Source organism: Malurus melanocephalus, unplaced genomic scaffold (genome assembly GCF_030028575.1).
Source record: "Malurus melanocephalus ecotype Western Australia unplaced genomic scaffold, MMel_1.1 scaffold_136, whole genome shotgun sequence".
NCBI classification, from domain to species: domain Eukaryota; kingdom Metazoa; phylum Chordata; class Aves; order Passeriformes; family Maluridae; genus Malurus; species Malurus melanocephalus.
This window is the reverse complement of record NW_026623368.1, coordinates 1,238,644-1,266,596: the sequence shown is the minus strand read 5'-3', so window position 1 is coordinate 1,266,596 and position 27,953 is coordinate 1,238,644. Positions and strand designations below refer to the sequence as shown.

At 41.4% G+C, this 27,953-nt stretch overlaps 1 protein-coding gene across 7 annotated transcripts in view; it reads right to left on the bottom strand.

Moving 5' to 3' along the window:
- Window positions 1-27,953, bottom strand: part of NHSL1 (NHS like 1) — a 177,944-nt gene that overhangs the window by 73,473 nt on the left and 76,518 nt on the right. The window contains exon 1 of one of the 7 annotated variants that reach the window (XM_057370915.1): window positions 15,172-15,218. The exons of the other annotated variants lie outside the window; for them this stretch is intronic. Coding sequence (XP_057226898.1) covers window positions 15,172-15,187 — 16 coding nt within the window. The 5' untranslated portion in view covers window positions 15,188-15,218. Of the gene's footprint in view, window positions 1-15,171; window positions 15,219-27,953 lie in introns of those variants that run through there. 7 annotated transcript variants of the gene reach the window in all.

Sequence of the window (27,953 nt, the reverse complement as noted above, 5' to 3'; positions counted from 1 at the left end):
GCAAACACACAAAACACAGAGCACCATCCAGCATAAACTGTCTGCAACACCGACTCAGCAGTCCTGGCGAAGTGTAGAAAGTTTGTGAAAAACTGCCTGGTTTGGTGAGGGTTTTTTGCTTGTTCGGGTTTTTTTTGTTTAACATCTTATTACTTCGCACAGCAATCTGAACAARTAATTTTCACTGTAAAGTGTTTCATACACATCTTGCATGACTGAATCTCAACAAACTTGCAAACAGATGAAAATAGGTCTTATAATTAACTGTGTCAGATACCTTTAATAGATAGGGATGAAAAAAGCTCTGCCTGCAATTTAACATTTTTTGACAACAATTGCAAGTATCCGCAAAAATATGGATGGAAAGGGGAAAATGTGCCATCAGCAAGGAAACAGCTGTTCRTACCACTGGCTTGTCTGTACAGATAGAAGAAACTCGTGGGCAAACACTGAACACTGGCAAACAGGCCTTTGAGGCAAATACAAATTTACAAAGCCAAGTRCATTTACTCATCAGACTATGAGAAAGACAAACTGTGATTAACATTAGCAGAGCTCAATTCACTCATCAACCACGCTGATATTCTTGTGGCTGCCAGAATAAATGAATGTCTAGACAGTCTTCCTGGGTGCAATGAAAAATCCCAAGAGCGCTGTCAGTGAACCAGTTCATAAGGAGGCCCTGTTAACATCTCCCTAATGGGACAGTACCTCTGTAACCCACTCGTCTAGCCACTGTGCCTGCTGTCTCACCCTTTCCATTCCCTGTGATTATCAGGGTCCTGGGAAGAGTCATTGCCATAGATGTGATGCACAAAACCTCAGAGCATCACCAGACTAYTGATAAAAGTGTGTGCTGGGACTTGTGTTTATTCCTCCTGCAGACAGGAACAGTATCTTTTACTACATAAGAATACAGGTGGATTTCAGTTATGGGTTTTTTTATTTTAACAACTCAAAATCACATCATCAAATTACATTTCTAAAGGATACTGGCTGATGTTTGCATGCAGTTTATCTCTACACAATGATGATACTTGACATAAAAGTTCAGTGTTGATCTACACACCAAGCCAGTGTTATTAGGTAACACACAATACAAACACAGGAGCAAGAAGACAGGGGACACCGGCAAAATTCAGTGTTCAGCAGACTCCCATGCTCCCAAATACTTATCAAGATGACACAGGATAACATATTACCCTGGAGTCCTTGTGACATTTACCACGCACTTCTCCAGACTACAGACATGCTCAATTATCCATGTTTCCAATGCATACTCACGAAGCAAGGCTGATGCACAATAATGGGATCATGGCTCAAATCCAGTTTAACAAGTATATTTACCATATGGTAGGCATTAATGTCCCCACAAGTTTTTTACTTGAAGAATAAATCTGTTCCTTCCTGAAGCCTGGAAGACCTTGGCAACATAAATGATAAAAGATTTGGTGACAGTTACGGTTTCAGCTATTAGCAAAAATAGCTAATATGTAAAATCATAAAGAGTTGCCAAGATGTACCATTCTTATGTGAGAAAGACACGGTGTACATTGCCTCTTCACTTCCCAAAAAATCCTAAAAATACCTCAATTATTTTATTCTAGGTCTATATGGAACAAGAACCTCTCAAGTTTAATAAAGTCAAAATTTCATCACTAAACTTCTGACTAAACTTCACTTATTCTACTGCAGCWGTAGCATGGCTTTATTTTTTCAAATACACAAAATGAGCCTTGAACTATCATTTATGTAAAGACTTCCCAAAAGTAACATTTTATTTTTTTATTATTCTTTTTCATGCCTTTCAAAGATTGAACTATTAGCAATGCAAGTATGAATACTCTGAGCAGACTGTTAAACGTGCATATTCATCTTTATCAGCATATTTCATTTTTGCTAAACCAACCTCTCACACTCAGCCTCTATTAGAGGGAGCTTGAATAATTAGGAATAATTGCAGAAAACATTGATTGCATTATACTGAAAATGTCTGGTTTAAAAAAAAAAGATCATTAAGAGTTCAACAGACTCACAAAACTGTGCCTAACTCAGGGATTATGCGAAACAGAATTATAAAGAAGAAAACAACCAAAGAAAACATTATCCCTTTTATTAGACAAGCATATATGCTCCTGAGCTCTGAGAACAGCCATGATACTGATGAATATTACACACAGTTTCAAAATATATAGGATACATCTATTGGGAACTCAGGCGACAGGAAATCACAAAGCATGGTCATGTMAGCCCTACTCTAGCATTAAGATAATCTTTATAAATATGCTACATAAGGAATTTTAAGTCTTTATGTACAATTTGTRGATCCTCTGGAAAAAAGGTAAAATGCATCATGGAGTGAAATAATGCACTTTTATGGACACCTTGCACAACAAAACCATCAAATGAAGTAATTCCTGCTGCAAGCCCAGCAGCCAAACTGGAAATTAAAGACAGCTCATAGAAATCCACGGGGATAAACTTTGCCCTAATTAGATRGTGATACTATTTTTAGCAGTGATGGATTGATGTGTTCTGGGCTTTTTGGATAAGCAGCTGGAGGCTTAAAATTGTACTTWAATAGTTATTTTTAAAACAAATAGGGGAAAAATAGTATTTATATATCAAACATATTTCATTGGACAATATAGCAGTAACTAAGCCATAGTTTACATATGGACAGCTTAAGACACAGCAAGAACCCAGACATGTCCATCATGGTGGAGAACTCCAGCATCCTTTGATACTGGAAATGGTCAGATTGGACATGGGATGTCCTGCCCTCTTGGCTTGTACATGTACCTTTCCTCTTTCCTGTGCACATAGTGTGTGTGGAGCCTTAACTCATGTTCCTTAAACACAAATACAGCAGACAAAAGCACAAGAATTTCAAAACAAAGAGGGACAAGAAAACACCTTGAGGTATTGTAAATTTGCTTTATAACTGAATACAAATCTCTCAAATAGGAAGCAAGCAGGAGGTATCAGCTTTACAGTGTTTAAAGCAAGCCCAGCATTTGAGAAGCTTGTACAATACCAACAGACATCAGGGTGCAAGGGAAATGAAAGGGACCCAAGGTGACAGAAATGCACACAAAGCTTTGCAATGTTCCAAAAAGCTCTCTCCATTTGGCCATTTGGCCAGCATTAGCTCTGTCCCCTGCTACTTTCATGGATGTGTTTTCATCATGCTTGTGATCACACAGCATCTACGAGCTTTTAACCTTTTAGGTTTTTTTTTTTTTAAGGATGTAAGTAATAAGGCATGTGCAGCTTAAAGAGCTCGACTGGCATGGCAGCTAAAAGCAGTCCTAACAAGCAAATGTGGTTTGTAAAAAGCTACAGCAAGTACCACTGGTAAGTGTGTAATTAACAAACTGAAGGCAAATCCCTGAATGATGGGGCATTTGGGTAGCTTAATTCCTGGTACATACATAGTCACTCCCAGATTCAAGGTGTCACCCTTAGGCAGGTTCAGACCTCTTCAAGGAGACCGAAACTGCAAACCACTACAGCAGGCACTCGTAAAACTCAACAAAAACCAATAAAACCAAACATAATCTACAAGGATCATAAGGAATGTATGTGCATGTATTTCCCCTTCAGCACCAACTCTGAACACATCCATTACCCTTTCATATCTTAATTTAATTTTTCCTCYGCTGTTATGTAATAGCCCTCTGCAATTATTTTTAATTCAGTAAGTATTTTGATATACGATGTGTAAGACACTAGACAAGAAAAACATACTTTGTGTTGCATTTTTGTCAGTCCTGTAATATTTTAAAATACAYTTCTGTGTTCTAATTATTTATCTCTGCTTTCAATTACAAAGCCTTCTGAAGAACAAGCAATATTGTATGATTGTAGATCTGTTGGCATATGAAAAGAAAGATACAGTACTTTGGTCAGTGCATTCTGTGAACCACACCACCTTTGGGAAGGGTGTGATGCACGTCTGGGGCAGCAGACAGGGCTGTTAGTGAAACAGAAGCAATTAGACATTACYATTGATAGCTGAAACAAGCTGTTCTTGCTGCCTTACTGCAGCAGTTGGGTCCCACACACCTCTGATCCTGAGAACTGAGGGCAAAAAATGATGCTGCCAGAAGCCATGGGAGAAGGTGGTTTCCAGTCTGGGGCCACAATGGATGGCAGTGTCGGTAACACTGGTACAGTACACCCACACACTCTGTGAGCAAAGGAGTCGCGTTTTACCAGCTTATTTTACACTTCACATTAAACGGCAGTTCAGACAGGGCTGGGTAGGATTACTCGGTTCAGGTCTGCTCATTACACTTATTACCATGGTAACAGGAGGAGAAAGAAGCCATCTCCCCACTCCTATTATCTCTCACAATTCTGTTTTAATGTATTGAAAAGCTCAAAGAGGGAAGCACCTTCCTGATACAGAGCAGCAGCGACCTCTCTGCCACCCACTCACTGGAAGAGTTCACACACAGTGGGGTTTCCAATACAAAACCCAAAGCAACCTACACTGCTTGATAAAAGCCACTGTCAGAAAGCAGCCTTCAGTCAGAAGGTGCAGCCTCCTAGCTCTCCTCCTCCTGGAGGAAATGGGTCTGACCACGCTGCCTCATGCTCGCCATCACTGCTGGCAAAAAAAGCAGTGCCACCTCCTGGACATGCACGTTTCTGGGAAGGCCTGCTTTGGCCAGGTGCATCAGGGAGAGTCAGGAAACCTTTCAAGATTGAAACAATAAAAATGGTAAAAAGAATGCAAATCTGGATTGAGAGATACCAATCTGCTGGAGGGCAGGRAGGCTCTTGCAGAGGGATCTGGACAAGCTGGATCAGTGGTATGAGGACAACTGTGAGGTTCAACAMGGCCAAGTGCCAGGTCTTGTCACTGGRTCACAACAGTCCCAGGCAGCACTAAAGGCTGGGGGAAGACTAGCTGGAAAGCCATCTGGCAATGGAGGACCTGGAGATGCTGGTTAACAGYGGCTGAACATAAGCCAGCATCTGGCCCTGGTGGCCAAGGCAGCCAATGACATCCTCGTCTGTGTCAGCCATAGTGCGGCCAGCAGGACCAGGGCAGGGATTGTCCCCCTGCACTYAGCACTGGTGAGGCCACACCTCGAGTCCTCACTACAGTGAAGACCCTGAGATGCTGGAGCAAGTCCAGAGAARGGCAATGGAGCTGGGAAAGGGTCTGAAGCACAAATCATGATGAGCAGCTGAGGGAGCTGGGGTGTTTAGCCTGGAAAAAAGGGGAGACCTTATAGCTCTCTACAACTCCCTGAAAAAAGGTGGTAAGGTTGGCCTCTTCTCTCAGGTAACAAATGATAGGGCAAGAGAAAACGGCCTCAAGTTGTACCAGGGGAGGTTTATATTGGGTATTAGGAAGAATTTCTTCATTGAAAGGGTTGTCAAGGATTGGAACAAGGTGTCCAGGGAAGTGGYTGAGTCCTCATCACTGAAAGTATTTAAAAAACCTGTAGATGTAGCACTTGGGGACATGATTCAGTGATGGACTTGGGAGTGCTGGGTTAACATTGGACTAACTGATTTTAGAGATCCTTTCCAACCTAAATGATTCTATTAATCTAGGCAAGGAAAATTAGCGAAATTCAGTTTTATYAACAGAGTGGTGCTTCAGTATGCAGTAAAAAAAAAACCCTCAGGATGTCAAAAGATGAGCTAATCTTTTTCTTATCCATTTAAAATGGTAGGTAATACTCAGCCCCACAAAGACAGGATTTTCCCTTCTGTAGGATACAACATTGAACACTGAAGAGCATCAYTCAGCTCTGCTGGGCAAAGCATTCATTCACTGTTTTTCAGACAACAGAGCAGCAGCTAATACATTAGGCACACTACAGTAGAATGCAACGATATTAAAACATCAGTGAAGGAGCAAGAATGGCAAACCTAATTGTCTAAAAGTAAGAAATTAAATGGTCAGGTTTTTCAGTTTTCAGCCTGAAGGGGTTTTCCTGCATATTGGCACATGTATCAGCCACATGTTGGTTCCACTCAGAGATGCTTTTCCACACCCTGTGCCACTGGYTTGCATTGCAGGCACACGGATGTCACACATACTCCACACAACAGATCCCCCTCCTGTCATCGTAACCTGCCATGGTAGACACAGCTTCTCATAATCATTGCATATGCTTAAGACAAAGTAGTTTTATTATTTTTAAAAGCACAATCAGTGGAAAAAAAGTAACCTTGTCGCATGCTTCTGTCAGCAACCTAAGGAATGGTCATAACTCAGCAAAGATAATTATGTTAAAAGAACTAGAACAAAACTTTATATCAAATATAATCCTATTAACCTGRAATGGTTCAGTAGTAATTTTTTAATCTGAAGTGTCACATTTACTTTAAAATCATATCTCTGCAAGATAAGCCAGTTAGCACTAGCTTCTTACGAACTATGACTAAATACAGTCCACCTACTCTCCAACAGGTCACACAAAGACTTTCTAAAAAGAGTAAGTAAACTCCTGGGTTTACAGATCAGGCTAGAGGAATGCATCAAATTCCATTAGAAAGAATAACGACAAAAATATGCACCCCTTGCCAAAGAAAAGATTAAGCTAATGAGGAGCAGTACAAATTAGCAGTATTTCAAACCAAAACAAAGTCGCACCCTCAGAAGAGMATTCCTGTCAACTCCCAGTCAATATATCCATATGAGTGTAAACTTTTGCTACCAATTACATAGTCTTGATTTTTTTTAAACAGGAAATTCACGTTGACTTTCATTTGCGTGTCTTTAACAAACTTGCTGCACTGCTTTTTTATACAGAATAGGAAGTTACCAAGTCAACAGTCAACTGTTCTTACAACTGATTTTCCAACAAAATGACTGAACGCATGTGCTACAGCTGCTGTGCAGCTCACCACGGCTGTTTCTTTCTCTATCTGGAGTTGCTGGTCTGTTTAAAAAAAAAGAAGTGTAACAGCTGAGCTTCACAAAATGGACTGGAAAGAGCAGCCATCTGTATACAAGACCACAAATTAAYAGATCCACTTGTCTATGAGTTTCATTTTCAGTCTGTTTACTGGCCAAAAAAAAATTAATTAATCCTGAATTTCAAAGGAATATTCTTGAAAATAAGTCTCCTTTCTGATTACACTCCTTGTATGCCAAATTTCTTCTCTGCAACAACCCTGACTAAGCAATGCAAAATGCCTTGGTTATGACAAGGCYCATATCAAAGCCACAAAGCCCACATGAAAAATTCATGTAATTCTTCAAGTCTACGCTTCCATTAATTTCAGAATTATGTATTCGTAAATTCCGTATTTTGACAAACCATAGGTCACTGAATCAAGATAGAAGTTGTACATTTCATGATTATAAACTTTTTTAATCTTAAAAAGAATCACACAGCCCTTACATAAATTTTGCATTAGACTTTTTTTTAATGAAAGTAAAGCCACACAAATTAGCATGATAATTCAAGAACAGGTTTCAAAATTTTAGCAGAAAAGTAAAATTATTTTCAACTGACTTGAAAATGATCCTTGAAGACRTGAAGCAATAAGATGAGAGTGACCTCTGCATGAGAGAATATGAGAAACCCTTAAAGATCTTTAGAGCAGAGCTACAAGCTGACCTGACAGTGGGACATCTGTCACCACAGCAATTCTCTGGGCAGGAGCACTGCACTCACCAGCAACACTGCTCCAGAGCATGCACTGACTCACGACAATACACATGGACACATTGAAGATTGACCAAAAAAAGGCACTGAAAAGAATCAAAAACACTCTTCCCAATGCCTATTAGGCAGGAAACACACCTTTGCATTTTTTTCAGTTGTCCTAATTTGTCCACCACATTTACTCCAGCACTTCAGCTGTAAGGACAGAAGTTTAACAATAACCCTTGCATCCTTATTCCTCAAGAAGGACTCCATGTTCCCACCATCTTCTGTTTTCCAGCATGGTTTTTCACGAGGAAGGGCACATCTCCAGAGGATGGAGCACAAATCATGGCTCCTGGCTGCTAGCAACTACAAAAACCTCCTTGTGATCTCAGATTCACCTGAGGTATGAAACTAGGACAACAAAAAGCAAACCTGAATGACTGAAGAAGGGTCCACTTGTACATTCAGATGGTSGAAAGATATTCTCCTATTTTAACAYAAGCTTCCCTGCAAATTAARCCTTCAGGCAAGAGCTGGCAACTTGTTGGCCTTAATAATGGAGGAAGAAAAAGCTGGGTTTTCCTCATTACTTAAGCATCATGTTTTTTTATCCCACATAAGCATGTTAAAGGCTAAAAACCACACAGAATAATCTAAGACTTTGCGACTGAGATGCAGAGATGCAGAGGGTAAGCACATTCTTTTCCTGAAAAGTAGGATCTGCAGATGCTGGAGATGCCTCTGCTTGAACACAAGTGTCAGTCCTTGTCTTCACTACGGCATGTGGCTAAAATTCCAGGCTTGTCTTTCTGTTTCAGCMCTATTRATGTATTTAAATTAAAATGGAGATWGATTAAAAGTTGGAAAGAGAAAGGGGCCAGGATGCTATGCTGCAAAGAGGAGATTTTCAACATATCTCTGGGTTAAAAGGCTTCACAGGCCAAGGAAGATCTTGTAGCAGKCAGCCAGAAGTGAGACACAGCAGTATCCCATTATGTGGGTAAAAACGGTGTGTCACAGGAAAAGAGMAAGGGAAAACTGAAAAGTGTCAGAGAGGTCTGGAGACCCTGGGAAAGCAGGAAATCTGTAAGACAAAACTTCTAAGGAGAGTGCAGCACACCTGGCACTAGAAAAGAACAGGAAAAGTCTAGTGATTCCACCCAGGCTGAGTTTTTGGGGAAACTTCCACCTCAGCAGTACCTGTTGCTGAGTCTAAAGGAAAGAATGGGGTGAGGAAGACACATCAGTGAGATGGTTTGATGCCATAAGAACCTCCAACATACCCTTCTCCTCACCCAGCCTTTTCCTGTAGTCAGCCTCCAGTGAAGCAGAAAAAGAGAAACTTCAGAAACTGCAATTACAGATTTAAAGGGGTAATTCTTCCTGGTCTTCACAGAAGGACCAACAGAAGCACTCAAAAATGGGACAACTACAACATATGAAAAGTGCAAATGCAATCCTGTCCCCAAGTTTCCATGTAACCCTCTGTTACAAACTTCCCTTACCACCTCCACAAACTCTGGTTTTAAACTCTCCCCACAACATTATCAAGAACCATCTKAAAAACATTCTTTGTCCACATTATCCTGTTTGGACGTCTGTCTCACAACTTCCCTCCTCAGATGGTTTGGAACCCTTTAATGTGTGACTTCAATTAATTCAGAAGAGTCATAACCATTTATCTTGTGCCAATACTCTCGTTGGACTTCAACAGGTTTCCTCCCTTCTTGTGGTATTTACTTCCAAAGCTACCAGCTAGACTAAATAAGACATGCTATTGTAATCCCTCTACATAAAAGCAGCAATTAAGTTTAAAGTATTTTAAAATCTGAAASTCCAGACAAGTTATGTGAGAGYTTCAAATGACAAAAACATTTTCTAMWTTTTTTTTAAATATAGCTAGAAAAAAGTGGGATGCTCTGGATGACTGGGATAGTATTAGAAAGAGATGCCTGAGGTAATTATAGACTGTTTTGCCAGCCATTAASCAAAGGCAAGATCACAGCTGTGACAGGACTCTGAATAAAAGAATTAACAAAATTTCCATTTCTTAATACCAGGCAAAGTGCTTTTACAGGGAACGGGTCTCTCATTTAACAAAGGTTTATGGCATTTCCCTGGAACTAACAGCAGCCTTCTGCAAAAATGGTGTTGGGGGGATGGGGTTGGGGGAGAAAGCCAAGGTAGAAGAATGACAAGCATAGGGAATACAAATCTGGTAACACAATACTTACACAATGTGCAATCATTACTAGCTTAAAGCACTGAAAAATGTATGAAGATATTAACAGATTCTGAGTATGTGTGTGCTGTCTCAAAAACCACTTCAACATGGAATTCTTTCGTACTTACGAATTCAATCAGCTGTGCATGCCACTTTTACAACTGTTTTAATGATCTCTAGCCTGCATGCTTTTTTACGGCTTAAAATTAAGTGCTGGCTTCTTGMTGCAATGTGACAGAAATTCACTGCCCTCCTACTACTGCTTTGCACAGCAATGGCCATTGTACTGCAGCCGTCAAGACAATGGAGGGGGTTAACAGATATTGCTTAAAGCAAACATCAGCAGGTCAAGGAAAGCAGCAGATGATCTTTCCATCTATGATTCATTTACCAACAGGCCCTCCTCAGGACTACAGTGCTCTGTGAATTGTGCAATTGGCTCCTGTTGCAGCCTGCAGTAAAGACCCAGATGTGAAGCAGAAAGGCAGAGTGTGCATTAAATACAAATGTGAAAGAAAAGACGTGTCTTAATTATGCCATTGTGACAGCAGAGGAGTCAATTTTGTACTCTTAAAGAATACTGAGTCAACAAATGAACTACAAACATCAAGTATTTTTGTCTGTGTGTGTTTATATTGCACTGTGTTTGAAAAGCACAAGCTGAATTCAAACACTGAGTGCTAGGCGCATACAGCAGTCTGCCCTGACCTCCACATTTCCAATCACCACCTAAAGATTTACTGAAGGAGAGCTTTAATACTGACTGATTTCACAGCTGAATCTATCTGGCTTGCCTTGTCACCACAGCACTTTAGTTATGTGCTAAAGCCCATGTGCCCTGGGAAAAKCTGGTGTACCTACCGGAGGAGATTTTTATCTAATGCCTGAATAYGTTCACCCTGCTTCACCCACTGCCACTGACCTTCTTAAAAATTTAACGGAAAAAATAGGCACCCACACCCTGTTCTCTGACCAAAAAAAAAGCAAAGCAAAACCACAGCAAACAATAGGCATTCATTCTGCAGGTTCTGTACCCGTGCCATTTGGTGGTCTCCTCAGAGGCAGCCAAATGAAACAACTCCAAGATGTGGAACAACATGCTTCCACAATGTGGTGATTAAATATATTTACAGACAACCTCTAAATTCCAGAAACAAGAGCTGGGGTACTCCACTCTCCCCCAGTGGATCAGCATGGTWCAAGTACTCCCTGGGGTTTCCATCTGCCCACTCTGCTACAAAGAGCCAAGAAACAAGCACAGTAGGCACTACAGGTAAGGCTGCAGCTCTGCTACCCAGGCATTCCACTACCTTTGAAAATTCACTTTGTTTTTATAYATGCTGCCTTCTTCCAATGCATTTAGACTGTAAATGAATCCAAGCAGAAACTGTTTTGTTGGTGTTCAAGTACATTAGACAACAGGACTGTAGCCACAGGTGAAGTACTTGAATGACACTCAAAAGCAGAAGTATATAGTCAGTACTTCTGAGAACGGACTAACTTCAGCAAGAATGTTACTATCCAGACCTATAATCTTCCTTTTGTTATGTCCAATTTCATTCCATACTCCCAGGCACAGTTAGAAGTCATTCCCGTTCACCACCGCCTGATGGAGAAAGGGTGATCCTGTACCAGATGCTGTTACCCACACTCAGSCATGACATATCCTTCCCCTCCTCCATTCCTCTCCTTCCTTCACTGTGCATTAATAAAGCTGTCATTTCACGAACAAAACCTTCAAACTTTACTCTTAAACACTAAGATCTCACTAGCAGCTAAGTAAAAACTGATTTGCCCCCGCCAGCATGAGAACACGACGTGTCTGACAAAACCCTCCATGGCTCACCCAGCACGTCTAAGGTTTCACAAGGTGTAACCATGAACACACCCACCTGATAGAGCAASTGGCAGGGCCAAAATGAACCAACAACCACTGACCTCAAGGGGATAAGAAAATTGGCAAAAATTAAAAGAGACTGGAAAAAGCACAGCAAAAAGAGTAACTCTGTAAGATAAAGGAGAAATKAAGAAAAATAGCAGAGCTCTTCTTTCAGAAGTACATTTTTTAAACAAAGTTATATGCTTGATACATAAATCTCAGTCTGTACTAATTCTGTTTGCTCAAACTGCTTTTAAATACTGAAGGATTGCAAATAATTAGCAGCCTCAAAGTTACTCACCCTAATAAAATAATGCATATGACATCAAAAACTACAAAAAGAATGGGTCCCATTGTGATTATGCATAACTGAAACAGATTTTTTTAAAAAATAAATGACAACAGGAAGAAATGCCACCAGATCAATCTAGGCTTGAACTAAACTCATTTAATTCTGCCAGGAATCTTCACTTTGACAGATTCCTTCATTTGGATTATTTTAAGTCCCCTTCCTCATTCTGGCCTGGTGTTGTACACAAAAAAAAGTAAAACTTTTACCAGAAAGAAAAAAGAAAGCAATTTGTATAAATTTTTCTTGTCTAGTGCAACTTGGGAAACACATTTATTTAAAGACAGAGAAAATCTGTTTTTGATTTCAAACACTGGATATTCCACGAGAAAATTGCCAAGAAAGGAATCTAAAGAATGTCCTTACACACACACACACACACAACATGACAACTGGCGAGCACCCTGTGATCTTTTACAAAAAATATATTTTAAAAAAAAAAATCTGCATTTCTAGCATGGAACTCTTCTCCAGAGAGCAAGCAGCACATACCTGGGATTTTTCATGGATAGCTTCAATCGTAACTTCTTGCTATTCTTAGTATAAGAGACTCCCCTCACTAATGCACAGCTGTAAGACAAGTAAGGACAGAAAATACTGCCCAAGTGCAGGCAAGCTGTAAGCACACGTGCCTGCTTCACAGCATTTCTTGGCACTATTCTCCCTTTACAAAAGTGATGAAGGAAAGAGAAACCCTARGCAAGTATCACCGAAACATGAGCTCATTTTTCAGCACATGCCAGTGAACTGCTCACGATGTTCCTAGGAATTAATTCTTTACCAGGGAAATTTTTTTTAAATATTCCATCTGCACCCTTCCAGTACTGAAGATCAAAACCTAGCATGCAGTACTGCCTCAGCTGCCCGACTTTGCTCAAACTCCAATACCAGCCATGTTTCAGGCAATAGGGACACCTGGAAGGCTTTGCCAAAGAGCTGAGAGCTGCCCCCAGACTGGTGCGGTGCAAGGACCAGCCTGGGTTAACTTGTGAGCAAGGAGACACTGGGTCACCCACCACACACAGGCAGAGACATCCAGCTCTGAGCACCTATTTTCCCCTGAAAAAAAGGGGATAATTAGAGGCAGCAGACCTCTGGAGCTCAGGGAGGCTGAGTTTTAGAGTGGAGGGACATGACCCATCCCATGCACAGTCACATCCTCAGACTACACTGACTCAGGCCTGAGATTTATTTATCAGATTGAGTGTGCTTGACAAATGAGACTGAGAAAACACTCAGAGCTGGCAGCCAGGGCAGTGCCTGAACAACCACACTGCTTCTCCCTGAGCCCTCAGAGCCCAAACAACGCAGCACCTGAAAGGCAGATGCGCCCCACTCCTTCTCCTTACACAGGGTACCATCAAACCAGTAAAAAGGACTGGTGTGTCACCACATCTCTCCTTTGCACACTGAGATTACCAACAGTAACACCCCAGCTGATTATTTCAGGATCATGATTTTCAGTGCATATTAATGTAGTACACAGTAGATGCTGCTCCTGRAGGTAGGGAGAACTCTACTCCAAGCTATCTAAAGAGAGCGAAGCACAGCGACAGGAGGCCATGCAAAGAGGAAAGAATTAACACACACCAAAATATACTGCTAGGCAGCACAACTATCCAGCACCTTCACTGCTTTTAAGAGAAGCCCTTAGAAAGACTTTTCTATCTTGGTACTAGCAAACACATAAAGAAAACTTGAAAACATTGAAAAGTCTTTTCCTATGGATTCAAATTAATATTTAAAATAATAATAAAAAAAAGCTAGTGCAATTCAATTTAATTATGCAAGAGAAAAATAYTTTGCTTCTGTACAAGCTCATTTGCTGCACACAGGACAACCTCTGAAAACTTCACTCCTTGGTTCATTTTCAGCCAGGTAATCTAGATTACRTAAATTTCAATCTTTGTAGCTGCCTGGTTACTCAACTGGCTTGAAAACCTATTACCTATCATATTCTTCATTTAAACAATTTCTGKGTTTATTAATGCTGCAACAAAAGTTTCATCTTTGTTTTGTAATTTGACTGATCTGTTGAATTGTTGTGAACTGAAAACTTCTTGTTGTGGAGTTAAAAATTTTAAACAGTGCAGGTTTTTTTGTACACAACTTCACTGAAGATAAACCACTGCAGAGCCAATTGTGCTGTGCAATTCGTTAAGTTTTTCTCTAGGAACACTGGATCACTACTTCGGAATTTGCAGGAACTTCTTTTAATGTCCCTTTTTTATGTTATGGTTGTACCAAGATCCTTTAGTGGGAACTTTGCATAAATAGAAGTTATCAGTAGAATAAAAGTAGTCAATGTTTTATACAATCATAGAATCACTGAAGTTGGAAAAGACCTGTCAGATCACAGAATTCAACTATTAGCTCAGCACTCTCAAGTCCACCATTAAATCATATCCCTAACCAAGTTAGAGAGAAAAACACTCTGAGCAGGCACTGATAAGCACTTAAGTAATTAACTTGTTATTCTTTCCCAGGGAAATTATGGTTTTTTACAACTCCTAAATCCTTCCTCAGAACAGCTCTCTGGTGTCAGCTTCACCTTACTTCAGTATGAAATGTAGCAGTAATAGCAATTTTTAATAAAAACAGAAATATGGGCGTGAAACAAAACCAGTAAGCTTTTCCAAGTCTTTTAGTTTCAAATCCACGTGCTTAAGGAAGTTAAATTAAGAAGATAAAATAATAAGACTATCGCATTGGACCTAAAATCTCTTGCTGTCCCGTGGTCTTGCACCATCYCTGAATGAGAGGAAGCAGCAGAGCAGTGGAGTTTCTATCAAACATCAGCAAAAACACAGCACCAACTCTGCTCCTCTCCGGGCGCTCCGTGATATCTCACTCGCACGGGGGAATAACCAAATAAAGGCAAATCGGCGTCTGGTGCGGTGCCRCCAGGAGAGGTGCTGCACACACGAGGCGCGGCGGCAGCTCCCGGCCCCGCTCCAGCCTTTTGTCTGCCGGGCGGGCCGCAGCCTCCCGGGACACCGCGCCGGATCGCGGCGACAAAAGGGACCCCGCATCCACGAGCTATCCTCCCCCAGGCCGACGGCGACCGCTCCCGTCCCCGCAGCACCCTCACCTTTGAGGCAGAACATCGTGCGGCCGGGCGGGCAGCGGCGAGGCGGGGCCCGGGTTCGCTCCCTCCCGCAGCGCCCGGCCCGGCCCGGCCCCCGGGCACCCCCGCCCGCCCGGCGAAACGCGACCGAGCGAGCGCGGCACTGACGGGACGGGGCTGGGGAGGGACAGCCCGGCTCATCTGTCAGCGTTTGTCACTGCCCTCCTGCAGCTCCTGGGCACCCGGGGGTCAGCGCTCGGGAAGGAAGGCACTGTAATCCAGCTCACTTGTTCCTTACAAATTACTGACTCTGCTCTTTGTCATCTTCAGCCCCTCTCTGGTCGCTCTTCGGAAAGAGCTTTGAGCGTTTTCCTATTTAATTTATAAATATAGGCTTAATTCATAGCCCCATCTAAATGTATCTGAGCAGTCAAGCTAGATAAAATGCTTATTTTTGTAATTCTGTAATATGCCCATGTGCTTTAAGACTGCTGGTGGATGCCCCATCTCTGGAAGTGTTCAMAGGCAASGTTGGATGGGGCTTTGAGCAAACTGGTCTCGWGGAAGGTGTTCCTGGCCARAGCAGGGTGTGTGGAAYTATCAGGTCTTTAAGGTCCCTTCCAACCCAAGCCATTCTGATTCCTCTGCTCAGTACCAGAGATCTTGTGGCTAAAAAGATATCTTATATACGCCCTGTTTCTCTGCAGAGGAGACCTTCAGGAACAAAAGCACACAACCTTGTAAGCATTTTATTTTATAAGGGTCACAAAGAGCTGCCACCACCAGCGCTGTGCTTAGCCATGGTATTTGGGTTGAAATGCAGCAGTGTTGTGTTGACTAACTTACACGGCTTGGCCTTGTACTGCAAAGAAATACAAGAACCAGGGAACAAGGTAAGGGTCAGGGTAACCTATCTTGCTGAACAAACAAGAATTGCAGCTGTCTCCAAAAGCACAAGTCCTAAAATCCTCCATGTAAAGCCAAATGAAAACAAAGACCACATGCAAACACGTTATCTTGAGGTGGAGATCCAGAAGAAACCCTAGCCCAGACACCTTGGAAACAGCAATTCAGATCCCAGATGAAGCAGCATTAATGAGATGCTGAGTACCATTAGCTGGGCTTCGATACTAAAGAATCATATTTCAAGTATCTGTCCTCAGGTAAGAAAAGTTACTTAGCTTTGGAGTGGACTAAGAGCAGGCTGCAKTGGCAGAAAAATGGAGACATTACATCAGAGTAGCTCAAAATCCAAAAAGAACATTTATATAGCTTAGCCTGCCTTTTTTTCTTTCAAATCCTGCTAGAAAGGGTACACACTAATGTYGAGAATTCCTTATGCTCTGAGAAGCAAAGAGGCCCTTTCCCCTTGATTCCATTTTCTGGTGCTCCAGGYGTGCATGTGCTCTTTCCTACTGTAACTTTTCAGAGGGCTCTGGGAACAAATAGCTTATGGAGGCAAAATAAACAAAAACATATTGTAGCTGSAGGAAGGTTACTTGGATACCAGAGGGATTTTAAGGTCCAATCTCGTTAAAGGTACTCATTAATTACCTGGAAGGGGAAGTAAGAAGCGCATCAGTGATAATCACCAGGGACTGAGAGCAGCTGCCAGCACTCCACTGGGGACTACGAAAGGACACAGAAGATTCTAGGGGAACCACAAACACGAGTAGAAAATTAAAAACAAAACAAAACAAAACAAAACAAAACAAAAAAACAAAACCAATCTGTTCTGCACACAGACAGTAGGAAAAAACTGTCAATAAAACAAGGAAGAGGAAGCTAACTACGGAACAATAATAGTGTCTGAGAAATTAGACATAGCTTAGACACAATTGCTGAAAAGTCTGATTTACTCTGGGCTGAAACACCAGTGGCACATACTCCTCTGGGAGGGTTTGGACCCTTGGGGCAGTGTATCTTCCTCAGGGGACACACTGTCCTATTTATCAGTTTTCCCTCCCACCCTCACCAGCAGTAGAGCAAAGAAGTCTGAAAGGGATCCCCACTTTCCTGATGTCCACTGGGAAAAAGGGAATKCTTAAAAAAATTAATAAATAAGTGAAATAAAAATTTACATATTTTGGAAGGGGGCAGAATTATCAAGCCCCAGACAGGCATAAAGCAGTCCAGCATCTGTTTTACCATTTTTAGTGTGTCAGGACTCTATGTGTGATCCAAAGACACATGTGCAGCTTTACAGCAGCAAAACTAAGGAAGCCTGATATCCCCCTGACTGCCTCARTGTGGACCTTGCCATCTAGGAACCTGGGAGCTCCTCACCCCAGCTCTTCTCTTGCCTGGCCATTTGCAATATGAAACTGAATTCCCAAGTAAGGAACCAGTTTTCCTACTTCCTGCCTCTCATTTTGTAGTCCGTGACACCAGGGAACCAATTTTCCCCATTGTACCTGGGCRAACCCTATGGAAATAACATGGAAATATCTTCCAACAGTCGTATCACAAAGTATGCTGACTCTGCGAAGCATTAGCTCTTGTGCTGGATACAAGAGACAGCTACAAATGTGAAAGAACATATCCCACCACATTGATTCCGTGAAGGGAGAAGCACCTTTCCCAGCGGCCTTAATGCCATCTGCCATTGCCACCTCTCAGGGAGGCTCTGCTCCCACCAAATGGATGCTAARTACACTGGATCCATAGAGGAGACCACAACTGACATGGAGAACTRTGCATGTATATCTGTGTTTAACGGGGACTCCTCATGATCTTTCAAGTAGAAATGTTTTAACCATATGAGGTCAGGAGTTTTGAAACACCAAATGGATCCTCTCCTTTACTCTCAACTCACTAAATGTCTGTCAGCTCTCTGAGAAAAACCATAAGAAATGCTGCAGTGTCAGTTTTCCCTTGTTGAAACATACAATTACCAGCCATTTCTTCTAGCTGCCCTACTTTGAAAATGCAAATGGATGGGAGGGAAATAAATTTAAAAAACGTATGTACATACTTCTGTTGTTTTTTGGATACTAAAGATTGTACCATTAAAACAAGCATGGAAGAAAATGTAGCTCAAACCTGCCCAACTCACAGAAAAAAATGATGAGAGTTTAGACTCTTTCCATCCCACTTCATGTGTTGCTGCACAGTGAAGTGCACCCCAGTTTGACTGCCACTAGCAGGGTGGTTGGAACACCTAATTAAGCCCTGTTTTTCTTTAGAACCAATGCAATCCTTGGAGATGTCCATTTCTGATACCCTGGATGGGTGTGAAATATAGTTTTTCTAAAGCATGAATCCTTCTGACACTCTTGCCTTTCAAGCAGTGYGTAACACAAAACCAAAACCAACAGAACAAAACAAAAACCCCAATCAAACAAGCCCCCCCCCCCCCGAAAAAAAAAGCTGTCCAAAGAAAACAGCTGGAGTAAAAATAAAATTTTCAGCTTGAGGGTTGACACAAGCCACACCATCTAGTCTGCAGGCAGCTGAAGTGCTACAGAAAGGCAGAGCCAGAACCTACCAAGCCCTGTGTAACACAAAACCAAAACCAACAGAACAAAACAAAAACCCCAATCAAACAAGCCCCCCCCCCCCAAAAAAAAAAGCTGTCCAAAGAAAACAGCTGGAGCAAAAATAAAATTTTCAGCTTGAGGGTTGACACAAGCCACACCATCTAGTCTGCAGGCAGCTGAAGTGCTACAGAAAGGCAGAGCCAGAACCTACCAAGCCCTGTGGTCCCACTGGTGATAAGAGACAGGAGATAAAGGGAGGTTAGGTCAGCCCCAGCGTATCTTTAAAGAGTCAGCACTGACTCAGAAACCAAGCACTGGCGAAAAAGATATTAACCATTATTTTGATAAGTAAAACCAAATATTCTTAYAACTCTGAAGCAAGAGAAAAATATTTTGCTATTGTCTCTTGCAGTTGATAGCACAYATTATATTACCCATTCTACTTGAGGGTGGAGGGTGGAGTTTCCTCACACAGTGAGGAAGGAAAGAAATATTTTAAAAATTATTTAAGATTAAGAAAATCATTTGGAGAAAGTCACAGCAAACATAATTAAACAACTAACTTACTCAAATAATCAGGCAGAATACRCCGTGAATAAAGTAACCCCATGATTACTTCAAATAACTCAAATTGCTAAGTAGTCACCATAGCAGGAGGTAAAAAGATGCATCCTGTCCCGCAAAAAATAATGCGGGCAGATGACTTGTGGTGACTGGATCTTTCTAAAATTACCAGTGAAACAACTAGAACGCAGCTACTTTCRCTCTCCCAGATTTGCAGCTACAGGGCCTTTTGTATCACCTTTCAAGCYTGGCATGAGGAACAGAATTTTCCAAATCTTCACACATAGAAGAAAAAATGGAATTTTTCACACCTTTAAGGAGCAGGAATGGACAGAACCAATATAAATATTTGGGAAAAAATATGCCCCTAATTAAAACAACTTTCTTCCAACAAAACCACTGAAATAATTTGGAATTGTTTTCCTAGAGAATTAAATCTAAAGCAATGACCTTTTACTTGGAGGAGGGTTGCAATTCCACTTTAGTCCTATGAAAATTCAGGAGCCAAAGTAAATCCTTTATCTATGTGTCTTTTTTCATCAAAAGATGATTTTCAATGAAACAACTTTACTTTTATTCCTACCCTAGCTATAGCTATATATCTGGTGGAGTTTTCAATTAAATACTGCAGACAGCATTTGTGAAATCTTGTAATGGTTTCTGATTATTGCAAACAAAAAGCTCTTCTGTAATGAACCCAGCAGTGTTTGCAGGTGCAGACAGAAAGTGCTTGGCCYTAAAACTGATAAAATAAATGGTTTTAGGAATGGGCTGCCTTCTGCCTTAAGTGAGGAAGAAAACAAACACAATGAAGTCATGAATTAGTTCGCCTTATCTTTTGTTTGCCTTACTCTTCACACAAAGGGCACAGAAAGGGCAAAATCTTTTTAAGAGCTGCTGTAGGTCAAGAAAGGAATCTGTAACCAACTTCTCCAAATTCATTCAGGAATTTCTTTGCCACAGAATTTGAACAAAGAGGGCATTCCTGGTTGTGCGGGTAGGACCAGARTGTACAGAGACTTAACACATGACCAGAAGAACACTGATTATATGAAAACAGTGAGTGATGGTCCTAAATTTAAAAAGCGGCTAGAGCAAAAATAATGAAGAAAAAGCCTGGGAAAACAACAGGCAACCCAGTAATTTCAATCTGCTGCTAAAATACCTGCTTCTCAATAAAATAAAGATTCAYTGTTTTGCAAGGGTTGTGTGCCAAATTAGCTTTGATTAATGGATGCAACAGGGCTTTATTGATAGTGTTTACCATTAAAACAAAACAAAAATACCCCTTGCGGGCACTTTCATTTGCCCAGTCATCTGTGCATTGCTCCAGAAAATTGCCACAGGTTGGCAAGGGCTTGCTCCCTCACACTGATGTCWGTATTTCACTAACCCTGGTAACAACAAGAACTGAGGAATGCTCTGAGGCCACCTTTGGGTAATCAGGAATASCAAAACCACGGGCAGCATGAAGGACTCATTAATTCCCCTGCTATCATCCTGSTATCCAAAGACAGCTGCACCATCCTACAAGGATGAGGAGAAAAGAAAAGGTTGTTTCCCAAAATACACACAATTATGGCATGTTGTAAACWAACAGACCAATGGTCTTTTATCAAAAAAGCTCACAAAGGCTGAAACACATGCCAGACCAACACAAAGCAGCAAAGASAAAAATCAGTTTCTCTTCTGCCCTAAGGTGTACGAGTGCACAGGCACACCATCAGCACTACCTGGGGAGCTGTTTTCATTCACACCATCACAATGCTTACATAAGAAGAAACAGTTCACTGAAAATTGAGGCAAAGCCAGCAGCACTTAAGGCAGTTCTCTTCTGAYTTAAAGCTATGGGCCAAAATACACTGAAATCCTTGATCAAGAATTACAGCAACTGGCTCTTGAGCATGAGCTGTCCTTGGGCAGCAAACTGAGCCAATATTATCAGTAACTGTGTCAGGGCAGGGTGACAGAGCCATTTGTAGGTTATTACAGCTTCACATGTGCAGTGCAATGGGAGCTATTTCTGCATTCCCACCTGCTCTGATTCTTTCCTTGCTACAGCCCCAAGACAGCCCCGAGGTGTTTTCTGCCATTGTGCCTGGGGTAGAAATATGATTGCTTCTTCTCTGAGATCCTGGCATGTGAGAAGGGYCAGCACAGAGCAGCYGGAACCAAATGGGTTATTYCATATTTGACCTGATTAGTTTAATRGATTTGCTGCCTTCCTCACAGTCCCAGCTGAATGACAGTGTGACAGAGCCTGTGGAGGAGCTGCAGCCCCCTTGGTGTTGACAGTTYCCCTGTCAGGGMCAGCCGGCACCCCGGTGGAAAGGARTTGTGCTGTTGAGTGCAGGATATCTTCTCCCTTTGCAAAACCAGGTCCAGCTGGCTACAAGTCAAACRCAGGATTTAATACCTGATTCTGCCATTGCATGTCACAATACCTCATTTCATTCTGAAATGAGAATGCGATATTTACCATATTTGGCATTAAATGCATTRCTCAAGGTTAATAAAATTGAGTTAGTAACTCCTGGATGAGAGTTTCCATGCAAGTGTACAGGAGGCTGCAATCAGTCACCCTTACTCATCAACTCTTTGGCAGTCTGRACTACAAGGGAGAAAAAGATACAAAAGTCTCCATGGAAATTACAAACAAGTACAAACAAATTTCAGTTTCTAAAAGGCAACAGCCTCCACTRTTCATTAGTTTCTATGCATATTTCAGTCATCAAAATGAGACATGAATGACAGAAACAAAATTAAGAGCCTGTTTCTTCCAAAGGTCCCTCTTTAATTAAGGTAGTCATTAGCAAGAGTGTGATTCAGAGTATTAAGCCTAATACATAAACTTTGAGCTTCCCCCCTGCATTAGGGAGCAAACACCTGCAAAAAAAAAAAAAAACAAAGCCAAAGGGAAATGAAAAAAAAAAAAAAAAAAGATAAAAAAATAACACATGCAAAAAGCAAAAGGAAAGGGAGGCAGCAGGGTGACAGGAGAAGGTCTGATGGGACTTGACTGATGGGGACATGGTGCGTGCACCCAGGCACACAGTGCCTGGAGGGCAGGTGTACCTCCAAAGCAGTGAAGTGGGCAAGCCGTGCCTCCCTCCAGGAGCAGCTCCCATCAAACCTGACCTGCTAATCTGGCAAGCACAGCTTCTTGTACCATGTTCATGGACACGGCCCACAGCTCATGCAGGAAGTGGGAAGAGGTGTGGGCAGAGGCCTCTCTGCTCACATCCCATATACACAACACACACTGGTGCGCTGTTACCATGGACCTGTGTTAYCCTGGAGAAAGTGTGACCAGGGATAACTTCTATTTAACATCCCCACGAGCTACTCTCAAGCAAAATGCAGCCCTGACACTCCCTCTGCTCAGGTGTTTGATCTAACAACTTCGGCCAGCTTTAGGAAGCACCTTCTAAGCTCTCCTCAGATCTCTTAATTTGGAGTGAATGGTTAAGGRATGCACCAGTTGTAAAGCACCTAATTCACAGCCCATAAATACCTTCCAAACACAAGTTCATCGGGACTCAATGTCCAGTGGGGGACAGGGGATCCATCTGCTTCAGGGAGATGAAGTGCCAGGCAGAAGCTGCCATGCCATATGTAAGGGAAGCTTTAGAAGGAGCAGAGGGTGTACATATTAATTACCTTTCCTTGGGATGGAAAAATACACCATTCTCTTAAGTGTCCAGCATACACACTCACATGCTGAAAATACACCTTGCTTAGATAGTAAAAACACCTAGACCTTACATTTTAACAGACCACTTCAGCTCAGGTTCTGGAACAAGAAGCTACACATTGAAGTTATAACAGCATTTACACTTCAGTTTCCCAGTAAAAACAAAAAGACAACAGAGGGGTTTTTAATTACAAATGGGAAAGAGAGGCTGGTAGATAAACTGCATTCATAGACAAAYGTTAGCAAAACCAGCCAACCAACAAACCAAACTAACCCCCAACAAACCAAGTGGATGGCAAACCTACAGTTTAATTTCTTTATTTTTATTGAAATTCTGCAGCTAAAAGACAAGAAGAAAAAATATTCACAGTTTAAATCACAAACTGTCAAAGCCACCCTTTTTAATTGTTCCAAATATTATAACAGAAGCTAAATACACTCTTTCAAAATTCATAAGCTTCAGTCATCTAACCACATTCTTAACCTTTAACTTCACTTTCTTTTCTTTTGTAACAGATTGGAGGAAAAACAAGAAGTTGTCATATTTGCAATGTTCTGCCAGAATGGTGAGCTATGACCATACTGGAGACAAAGGTCCCCTCAGTTTCAGAGGACAATTCATGAACCAGTTGGCGAACATCTGCATAGAAACAGAAATTTTCATGTACTCAATTACTTGATGTTCAGCACACAGGAAAGCACATACAGCATGGTGTTTCAGCTCAAACAGTGCATCCAATCACTGAAAACATGCAGTCTGCTTTAAAAAATACAGCTATTTAAGAGTAAAATATGAACTTCATCATCAATTTTGACCTTTAGTGAGGGGGAAGCATGTGCCCCAAGTTTTCAGCCTAAGGACAAGCTGCACATCAGAGGGTACCCTGGGAACAAGAAAAGGCATTTAAAATGTATTAAAGAGAAGTTCATATATCATAAATAAAACTGGAAGCCTTTTAAAGCGATACAGACTCAGAAGGCAAATCAAAGCACTTCGTGTGTTTCTTCATGGCTGCAAAGGAGCAAGCAAAGGAGAGCTCCACCAGCTCCTGAACTAATCCAAACAGCACAGGAACAGCGGGATAAACTGGGCTGCACTGTCCTTGTAGGGAAGCACATGGTTTAAGTCAGGTACTACTCGATTTGTTTGCATGTCCCAACACTGGGGTCTTCTACAATGTGACCAGACACGTGCTCTGCACGTAAAATTCAAGGTGTSCTACTGAAGGTAAGCACAGTCAGGGTCTCACTTGACAGCAGCACAGAACTGCCCAGAAGGAACCGGGATGTGCCCCAGGAGTTCTCAAACACCAGGGTCAACTTCTCCTCTGCCTAAGAAAGGCACACTTCCAGCACAGCACAYGGATTCAGCAGCACCATACAAGCCTGTTCTTCCCTTCAGCTCCTCCATCCTAACAAAAAACACTCCTCAGTCCCCTGAGAGATTAAGACTCTTCAACACAGTAAACTTACATTAGTTACGGCTCCTGGAGTAGGCAGTGAAACCAGCAACAACTCTTCACAGAAAAGAAAAATCTGCTGGGAAATGTCCTTTAGCACASACTGCTGCTCTCCAGTCACTGCTTCCTGGAGCAGCACAGACATGCTGGGATAGCAGCCGGGAAAAAAAGGAAGCAACAAATTTATAAGGACATAGAAACCTTTTTTCTGTTTTTACCTGGAACATTTTGATAAGAGAACTATTTAAATTTTTTTAATAAAAGATATTTGCAGTTTCAAAATAGTAAATAATTGGAGTTTGGCAAGGTTTTTATAGAATAAATGACCATGATGGCTGGATCCATGTTTTTTTTTTTAAGAAAAGGTACAGATGTGGGTTAAACAACTGGTTCTGTGACACCAACACAACATGTTCTGTGATACCAACATTTCCTACTTAAACTTGTTTCTGTAGCTTACAATTTTTGCTTAGCAAACCCACTTCCAGATTCCCATCTACAGCAGTATTTGCCAGAAGACATGGAAAAGACAGCAAAGTTTTGATTTTACCTTTGTTTTTATGTACAAGCGTGCAAAAGTTGCTACTTCACGTTTTAGTTAAATGCAGGACTTGTGACTGTCCCCAGCTGTTTTACCAGCACAAAAACTTTTGGTTGCCACTATGTATCATGAAAGTTTTACAGAACTCTCTGCTGTGMCACGATACAGATATGCTAAGACAAATAATATGCACATCAGTAATTGAGGTTACATCTCTGCTCCCAACTGTGCTTCCATAAAAACACTATATCCAAGAGTCCAACCACAAAAATTTGATATAATGTTGACCAATTGTTACAAATGCATAGAACTATACCTAATTGTATCTTTGCACACAGAATCTACAACATGTAAAAGGTACAAGACAGAAAACTGACTTTTGTATCAAATCTCTCATTATCTTTTTCTTTCAAACACTCGAATTTGTATATGTGTGCTTACATATACTAAATAAACATTGCTTTCTTAAAATAAAAAATAAATCCCTTCTGAAAACAAATAAAATAAAAACAAGCAAACAAAACAAAACCCACAACCCAACAAGAAAAAAGTCTTTCACAAAAGGGTGTATAAAGCATATAGCATTTGTTTTGGACTTATTCCAAAAATGCTTTTTGAGGTTTCTATAAATTATTATTTATGGACTTGCCCAAAGCTTCAAGAATCCTTTTCACAGACACACATGCCCCAACACTACAATCCATCACATGTTATGGCTCCAACGAATGCTAAAAGCTCCCTTTGGGTTTGTGGCTCTTTATCTCTGTAGTAACTGACATGACTTTTCCCCRCTTTGAACACAAGATCTTGTGCAAAAATATACAGGAGAAAAAAAAACACAACAAAATTATTTTACATTGGAATAGCAATGAGAAATCTGTATTTGATAATCTTGGTTATGGTAACTTCATAGTTTTTTGCACTCTTACAGCTCATTACTGGAAAAAAAAAATGATTACTGCTCTGTTCCTGAAACSCCCTTGTAAACCATATTAATGACTGAAACCCCCAAAATTTAAAAATTATTTGTACTAAAGACTGAGGTGATGCTCTGCTGCTGCTGTTAGGTAAGATCAGTTGCCTATCCCCACCCTGAGTTTCCACAGAAAGCACTGAAAATACAAACTCCACAATCCAAAAGGTTTGGAGTCCCAACTCTGCCTCTGGAACGTAAAGAAAAGCTCATCTGATAGTATTAAATTTACATGGTGCATGTTCAAACCAACCACAGGTAGTACAGACATAGCTAAAGAGCATCATTTTTACTGACATAAAGAAGCAGCACCGATGCAGCTACTGTGACAATTCAGTAATTGTTGAGTTTATGGRAATCTGATCATGATAAGCCATTAGGAAGTTAACTGACAGCTTTGGTCAGAGCTGTCATCAGGATGTCAGGATTACTTCCATCAGACACACTGCGAGGACACAAAAGGCTGAGCCCACAAGGAGTTACTTATGAATTTAAATTACTTTCAGCATTAAAAAAAATTTCACACTTAGACTGGTTTTGCAAGGAAAAAAAATGGGCATTCCACTTGCTTTGCTATTAGACTGAGACTTGGCCAGCAAACAGCAGAAAGCCAGTGGCTGCCACCTTCTGAACTGGGTTTGATCAGTCATTAAAGCACACCAATTACCTGAGAAATGAGGCTTCTCTGATGAATGACTCTAAATAATTTTTGCAGGTAATTTAGCCTGCAGTAAAAAGCAGAAAAGACTTTTAACTTTCGCAATGCAGAAAGATTGGGAAGCAACCAAGTGAAATGGAGGGARTGGGTAAATCATCAGACCAATGAACAGGGACAGGAGCTGGGGGGAGAGCAGGGAAAAYATCAYTGGATAACACCTTCTTCTGATGCATTGCCACCTGTGGCTAAACCTGACTGCTCCTGGTGCTCCTCCAGCACCTGGCCAGAAAAGAGTGGTTAAGATGTTCTGATGCTGCCACGTGACTCATTTCCTTTTCTGAAAAACTAAAGTAAATATGGTGAAACCTGTGCCAGGAACTAACTCATGTTATCTCTATTCAGAGTTGCTTGCTATGTCATACTCGTGGTAAACAGCACAGGCATACACAAACCACTGACCCATTCTTCCACCCCTCAGAGACCCTCTGCAACACACCCTTCRCACCCCTGTTTCAAAGAATACTTCTGTCATTTCTTTATCAATAAAGTGGTTTTTAAAGGAAAAAAATGCWCTGAGCTTCAGCCTGAAAATACCTGCTATCCCAAAAAGTAAAACGACTGAACTAAAAATTTTATTAAAGAGGAGAAACATGAGAGTTACAGTGTGCCCTCATTTCAAAGAGCCTCCAGCTGACTGAGGAGGGAGAGGGCTGAGCAAGAACTGTTTCAAACAACAGACATTTATTTTACTGTCACCTTTTACCATCTCTTCTACTAACAGCATCCTCAAATGCGAWGTCTGATTGGTGCTTAGAGTTCCAAAACACTCTGCACTATTGTGTACATTTTAAACAGAAGAACGAAGCAGCAGCCCCTGACTTCCACCATGCAGGGATCAGCCRCGTAGGACATTGGGGTGTGCCCCGGGTTCGCAGTTCCCGTTTACTTTTGTTCTTCTTGCTCATTTTGAACTGACAAATCCAACCAATCTCTGTGCTCGCTACTGTGTGCAAGCTCGGGTTTGCAGCCAAGGCAGATTAGCCACTTAGCTGGTGAAATACCACGCAACACATGCTGCCTTGTGCCTGTCACCCAGCAGCCTCGTGGGAATGCAATCTGAGCCTGGAGGAGCAATGGAGCGGCAAAAGAAAAGGTTTTAAGGCAGGAAGAGAAACAGAAAAGGTTTTAAGGCAGGAAGAGAAACAGCTCAGAAGGAACAACAATTCCTTCATTTCCAGCTTCTGTTATTAACGCTCCTGCCTTTACATGTACAGTTAGGAGAAGAAGAGCCTGTGATTTGTCAGACTTACRTTTTTGCCAATTTACCTGAGGAAGAACTGGAGGGAACACTATTCTGATAGCTGAAAAACTATTTAAATTTCATCTGGCTTAAAATAGTCTGGTTTTCCATATACTATCAGCCATCCCTGCCAGTCT